Here is a 7,031-nt window from a genome sequence, read left to right as displayed (position 1 = left end):
TATAGGATGGAAATATATGTATTTGTGTTTGTATATACAGTCTCTCTTGCTTTACACACGCAAATACAAATTATATATTTGTGTTTGTATAAAGTGAGAATGACGAGGGATAGATGACTGAAAAAGAGGAGAGTGACGAGCGAGATTTCAGAGAGAGGGGAGAAAGGCAGATGGTAAGAAGTTTGTTGCGAATTGGAATTAAATGAAACTATAGTTATAACATTTATTTTGAATTAATATTTTGATATAAAACACAATTTTCTGAAAGAACAAATAATAATATGGTCCAGCTTAAAGTTGATATAGAATCACTCAATACATGTTGTTCGTGTGCTTCTTGTTCACGAGAAAAAAAGAATACTGATAAAATCTAATTCAGAATTGATATAGAATTACACAATGCATGTTATTGGTGAGCGTTCTACTCACGGGAAAAGAAAGAATAGTAACAAAATTCAGTTTAAATTTGATTGTTTCTAATACATTTATTTACTAGCTCAGCAAAACGTATATTGCACGTGTATGACATATTATGTACTCCTAGTAGATAAATGTTATAGAATAAAATTACTATTATTTAAATAAAAATTTTAAATACTAACTAACATTCTAATATCGGTATAACGATTTTAAAAATTAATAAATCAAATATAGCACCAGATATAATAAATATGTCTATTTATTCAATTTTATATAAATTTAAGTGACTATACATGCACACTTAAAGTTAGAAGCATATATATTACTTGAAACCAAATTAAACGACATATATTACGCATAAAACATAAGCATGACTTTAAACTTGGCTTGAGAGGACAATTATGTCTTCTAACTTTGAATGTACATAAGTAGACACTTAAACTTGTATAAAATTGAACAAGTAGATATACATGTTCTACATGACATAATACATGTAGGACGTCATGTTGGACACAAAATTGTCATGTAGGGTGCCATATATGACGAATGTGTTCAATTTGTTCAAGTTTAAGTGCCTACTTATGAATATCCAAATTTAAAAATTATAGTTACCTGTTGACGCTGAGTTAAGAGTCATATTTATGCATTCTGCGTATATATTATATAAAAACAAAAATCTTTTACGCGGCGCAAAGTCATTGCTTTTACACTCCCCACCCCAACTGCCTCTCCGCTCTAAATTCACCGAAACCCCGTTATTCAGCTACACAAAATCCTCCTTTTTAACTTCTTATATTCCTTATTACTTTTTATCTCTCTGAATTTTCGTTCTCCTTCAAACTTAATACTCTCTCTCAGTACAACCAAAATGGTGAGTCTTCTATTTTTTCTCCTTTTTTTTTTTTTTTACTTTCAAATAAGCATAACCTTTCTTTTGTGTTGTGTTGTGTGTTGTATGATCGTTTTTGTTTTTTGGGATTTTGATATGTGATTTATCTAATTAGAGAGAAGCTATTTGGTTGTTCATCTAAATTGTGAATTTTGTAGTTTTTTTTTCTTTCTATATGGTGTTTAGTGTTTGCATTTGCATTGTAGTTCGATTAATTTGGATTCGCGCTGCATAGGGCTCATTTGGGGAAAACAGTCCGTACTTGGGATTTTTCCGTATGTAAGATCGAAATTGAGATCTCGTTAAAGGAGTAGCAGCAGACCCATACGCTGCACCACTTCCTTTAGTGGTGATTTTTGTAGAATATTTTGATATCAGCTGTGTGGGAGATCTTGTAGAAACTCAGGATTGATTCGATTATATATTGATTAGTTGAACATTTATGATTTATTTTCATCTGGGTTCAGCTGAAAAAGTGACCTGGTATATAAGGTGTTTGATAATTTGATTGATCTACTGACTTTGTTACACATCATTTAATTTCCCTTAATGGACATGGACTTATACTCTTTCAAACTGATGTATTCTTATTTTTAATCTAGGATATTTGGACTTATAAAAAAAGAAAACTATATACTCCTAGGATTTATGTCTTTTGAGATGTTCCTGCAGCACCCAAGGGTGTGGCTTAGTGGTCAATAACGTGGGTTGAGCATCATGAGATCTCAGGTTCAACTAGGTGATTTCATGTTCTAGCCTGATGGACAGAGTTAGGTGGAAGGTCTGGCCCGAATACCATGGTTATCAAAAAAACTGAAAAAATGTTTTCCGTGTATAGTGGACCCTAGTTACCCTAGTCAACTGTATAATGAATAGGATGATTGATTTCTTCCTACTTCTAAATGATTATGTTTTATTTTATTTTTTTCATTTTAGAGTTTAACCAGCTATTACCAGTGTGAAATAGCAATGTAGTGTACTGAAAATATTTAGGAAGATCACTTATTTTTTTCTTTTATGATGTCTTCGTCTGCATTTTCTCCTTATAACTATGGCCTGTGGTGTTCGAGTCAGCTTGTGTCCATCTCGACTAATTTCATAATTACATGTCACCTCCCATCAACACATGTTTTGGATAACTCTGCCCAAGGATTGAACATATGAAAAGAAATCACCTTTTGTTTTTCTCTTCAGCGGATTTGAACCTGAGACGTCATGGTTCTCCAACCCACTTAGTTTTGTTATGATGTCTTCGCTTGCATTTGTTGCCAAAACCTTTACCCCTCCGCTCTCCCTATCATCCATTTAAAAAAGTTTATCTCGAAATGAAAGAACGGGTGAGATAGGTGTTATTCTGTATTCTGAATGGTGTTCAGACAAACAAAATTGCTGCTGCATAGTAATGCAATGGCCTGATAAGTTACGAATAACATAATGAAAATGTCTCCACCACCAACCATGAGTTTTGGGATTAAAATTACCAAATTGTGGGTTAAAGGAAAAAGAAAAAAGAAACAGAGTAGAATTTGAATTCTACTGGTTTACGGGTGTTGATTGATCAACTAGATGCAATGGAAATTTATCTTGAAGGTCCATTCCTATTATATTCTTCAGCTCTTTTTTAATTGCATTAGAATTTTTGAGCTATAGATGCTCATGTGATTAATTATATGTAGAAATTTTCTAACATGATTGGGGGATGTGATTCTTCTTGCTATAGGCTAACGCAGCATCTGGGATGGCAGTGCATGATGACTGCAAATTAACGTTCTTTGAGCTGAAAACAAAAAGGTCTCACCGATTTATTGTTTTCAAGATAGAAGAGAAGCAAAAGCAGGTTGTGGTTGAAAAAGTTGGTGAGCCAACTCAAAGCTACGAGGACTTTGCTGAAAGTCTTCCTGCTGATGAATGCAGATATGCTGTCTACGATTTTGACTTCGTGACTGAGGAAAATTGCCAAAAAAGCAGGATCTTTTTCATCGCATGGTATTCAAAATGTTCCTATACATTTTGATGGATACGATAGAGTCACACACTAATTGTCTCATTTGTGGTTTTTTCTTTGTTAAGGTCCCCTGACACAGCAAGAGTGAGAAGCAAGATGATCTATGCCAGTTCAAAGGACAGATTCAAGAGAGAACTTGACGGAATTCAGATTGAGTTGCAGGCTACTGATCCAACTGAAATGGGACTTGATGTAATTAAAAGCCGTGTGAACTAGGTATGGATGATTAGATATCAGATAGACCTGTAAAAGGGAGAATCTTGATGCAATCATCTTAATTAAACTGTTCATAGCTTGTGGGACAAAAATTTGGCTAGAGATGATATCAGTACCAAGCGTTAAATTTTGATTCTTGAACGAGCTTTATGGTGGTCTAATATAAGATGTGTCCCTATATTTTATTAGACATCATTCATCGGAGTGTTTAATTTGTTGCTTGATTCTACGAGCTACTCATATGTATTTGTTGTGAAGGATCAGACATGTTTAATTATTTTTTTTGAAGTTTGATTGATATTTTACCCTAAGATTTTGGTTCTGGAGTTTGAAGAGATGTTAATAACAACTGAAGATTTCACATTTAGAGTGCTTCCTCAAACTATGGATCATATTATAAGAATAGTTGCAGTTCAATGGGATACTCTATTCTTTTTTATCCAATAAATTGTAGAAACCATTTCTTTTTCATGCCCTTGTATTGACTTATTCTTCAGATTGTTGATAGATTGATGACAGTATGTAATGACGGAAAACAATACATTGTATTCATCAATATTGCAAATAGCTTACTTTGGAACCCAGACTAATTTGTATTCAAGTCAAGTAATACCATTCGGGTAAGGTACTAGCAACTATGCTGAAGTTGCCTCCTCCTTGTTTGGGATCAACTCGTGTATCGAAAATGGGTACAATTTGATCATAGGCGAGACCCCTCCCTCAAAATTGTATCAAAAGATAACTGGAATCTGCCTTGGAGAATCGAGAATCCTGTGAAAAAGATTAACATTTTGGCGGATTCCAATCATATTATAACCAGACATTGCTTTAGAGAAGCTAATAAGGTCGCGGACAAGGTTGTGGACAAGCTTGCTTCTTACAATCACAAATTACCTGAAGTGTAGATATACACTATTTTTCATACTTTGCTCAAATTCTAATGAAGAGCACACCAATCCTCGTTAATCAAATCTAAAAACTTTCAAAGTCGATAGTAAAATCATGACTCGTTTGAAGAAAAAGAAGAAAGGTGAGGCTAGTAAGCTAGTGTTTAACGATAATTTTAAAAAAAAATTAAAAAATAAATTTGGGTGAAGTTTGGATTGAAGTTTTAATTTAAAAAAAAAACAAACATAAAAGACTGATATTTATAAGTTCTAAAAACTATAAAAAAATATATATATACAATCATACAAACAAACATGCTTGTTAATTTGAAATTATGCTAAATCTTAATTGATGACGCTCATTATCATTATCATTAGTTTGACACAAATTTATCATTTTTTATAATGAACTAGATAATATATTCCTAAAATTATAACTAGATAATCTCAACCAATCGTTACTTGTATCAGATTGTATCAATAATTTTTTTTCAATCTTGTATGAGTTAATTATTTGTCTTTGCTATGGAGTCTCATTGTTCAATACAATCTTGAAGGGTAAAAATAGAGTGATGCAATCCATGAATATGAAAAGAGATGCGAGATAGAGAGAGCTTTATAACGGAACAAAGAAAAATCCCAAATATACGGATTAAGAAGATGCAAAACAAGGGATTCAATACACAAATAAGGAATTAGGAATTAAAGTGACAAGTCGGCGGAAATCAAAAGCAGAAGCAACTATAAGAGTTACAGTAACAACAGAATATGATTCACACATCTATTGCTCATAACAGCTAAGGGAAAGTGGAGTCGAAAATACCTCTTGAAAATGGATCTCTTCGCAGTGGTATCAGTTCTTCGGAGCTCATTCTGCGTAGAGGGAAAGACTCAAGAGTATTTATCGCCTCAGCTGATTCTAGATGAAGATTGCTGGGTCATGGCTACCAAGCTCCTAGATTTGTTGTTTGAACCCATTTTGAGCTGAAGAAGTCTTCAAGGAGGTCGATTCCATGGCACTTGTGAGATGTTAAGTGTAGAGATGGAATTCACTCAAGCTCAACAATACTGGTTCAACAACAAGATGACGAATTTAGGGTCAGTTCGGAGGAACATTGATGACAAATCTGGAAGGAGAAGTGTTCTTGGGACTCTGTTTTAGATTACTTTCCATTTTTTAGATTTTTTGGTTGTTGTTTATGGATCCAGGTCACTTTTGGGCCAGGGTCAAATTCGTTTTCAGTAATAAATGGGTTATGCCCAAGTTTGAATTAAAAAAAAGAAAAAGATAAGAGATAAGAGAGATTTACTATAAAATTCTAAGGGTCCATTTGGCCATGCGTTATGGAATCATGATATGATATCATAATATGAAATCATGAGCTGAAGTTGAAGTTTTGTTTGAACATGCGATATGAAATTTTTGTGTTGTATATTTTCTCATAAATATAAGAATCTCATAAGTTGTAAAACTATTAAAATAGCCCCAATTGCTTATTCCATCTTATCAAATAAACAAAAAATTATAAAATCTTATAATAAAGTATTACAAAGCTATATGTTCTCCACTTAATTAATTGTTTCATCTAACTTTAATTGATTAAACTTTAATTCAATAAAAAAGTTGGAACATAAATTGTAGTGTACTAGTCTTTAATATAATCCTCTCACATAGTACAAACAATTTTCTCACTTTGAGCCATTTGTTAGTCAATATCATTCGCAACTATATTTTCATGCTCATAGACCATAAATATTTCATCACCCTTTTGGTATTATCGCAAATAATTATGTAACACTGTACGAGTTATGACAATTTTACTTGTGTGTCAATACTCAATATCATATGGTTCATGCCTTGTTTCCCTTGTGTGCAATTGAACATTTTTAGTGCATTAATTTCGTGCTAAAATTAAACACATTGGAAGTAGTGATTATCAAACATACATCACCAATTTTGTCCTTTTTCATATTAAATTACAACATTTTCATACGTAGCTGAAAAAAGAAGTTTTTTTATTATGAAAAACCAAAAAAGTATTACTCCCTCCGTTTGTATTTATATTCACCAAATCAATTCTTACTTTATCATTTATATTCACCAAATTGAAAACAATAATAAATTTTATGTTGGTGAGAATAATAAATTTTAAAAAGTAATGATGTGATTATTAATTTTATTTACCTATGAAATAAATGTTTAGTAAATATAACGTGAGGTTGTTTTAACAAAATATAAATTTGTGGGTCAACTTTTGTATTTAAAAAATTTCAAATCATGATATGGAGTTCCCATATCATGATTTTTGAAGAATATGGTATTCCATCTCATGATATGGAATGAAATTGCATGTCCAAACGTTGATTCCATCTCACGATTTCATATCGTGATATGATATCGCATGATCAAACCCCTACTAAATAAAGAAATAGTCTCTCTTGTTTCACCATTTTGTATACATAATAAAGATGGAATCATATATAATCACAAACAAGAATTTTTTAGATGGAATCATATTTTAAAATTATAGTAGTAATTATTATATTTACTTAATAAAGTAATTTTCCCTTACATTTTTTTTTTAGATGAGAGCATTTTTCCAAAATTGGAATC

At 32.0% G+C, this 7,031-nt stretch overlaps 1 protein-coding gene and 1 long non-coding RNA gene across 2 annotated transcripts; one reads left to right on the top strand and one right to left on the bottom strand.

Annotated features, from left to right (window-relative positions):
* Positions 1-1,136: 1,136 nt before the first annotated feature.
* LOC102596934 (actin-depolymerizing factor 1-like) lies at positions 1,137-3,897 on the top strand. Its single transcript, XM_006338972.2, has 3 exons — positions 1,137-1,291; positions 3,030-3,295; positions 3,380-3,897. Exons 1-3 carry the CDS (start codon positions 1,289-1,291, stop codon positions 3,528-3,530), a joined length of 420 nt encoding a protein of 139 aa, XP_006339034.1. The 5' UTR covers positions 1,137-1,288; the 3' UTR covers positions 3,531-3,897.
* A 159-nt stretch (positions 3,898-4,056) lies between these two features.
* Positions 4,057-5,606, bottom strand: LOC107060910 (uncharacterized). Its single transcript, XR_001473607.1, has 2 exons — positions 5,241-5,606; positions 4,057-4,301 (listed from the first exon to the last, which is right to left on the bottom strand). It is a non-coding gene; the product is annotated as an uncharacterized lncRNA (long non-coding RNA).
* Positions 5,607-7,031: the final 1,425 nt, after the last annotated feature.

Source organism: Solanum tuberosum, unplaced genomic scaffold (genome assembly GCF_000226075.1).
Source record: "Solanum tuberosum cultivar DM 1-3 516 R44 unplaced genomic scaffold, SolTub_3.0 scf00008, whole genome shotgun sequence".
Classification (NCBI taxonomy): domain Eukaryota; kingdom Viridiplantae; phylum Streptophyta; class Magnoliopsida; order Solanales; family Solanaceae; genus Solanum; species Solanum tuberosum.
The sequence above is the reverse complement of the archived record's forward strand: the minus strand, read 5'-3'. Positions and strand labels throughout refer to the sequence as shown.

Excerpts from the sequence above, each read along its gene's own strand:
- LOC102596934 (XM_006338972.2), top strand. Across the intron at positions 3,296-3,379 it reads AGGATCTTTTTCATCGCATG|GTCCCCTGACACAGCAAGAG; the intron begins GTATTCAAAATG and ends TTCTTTGTTAAG.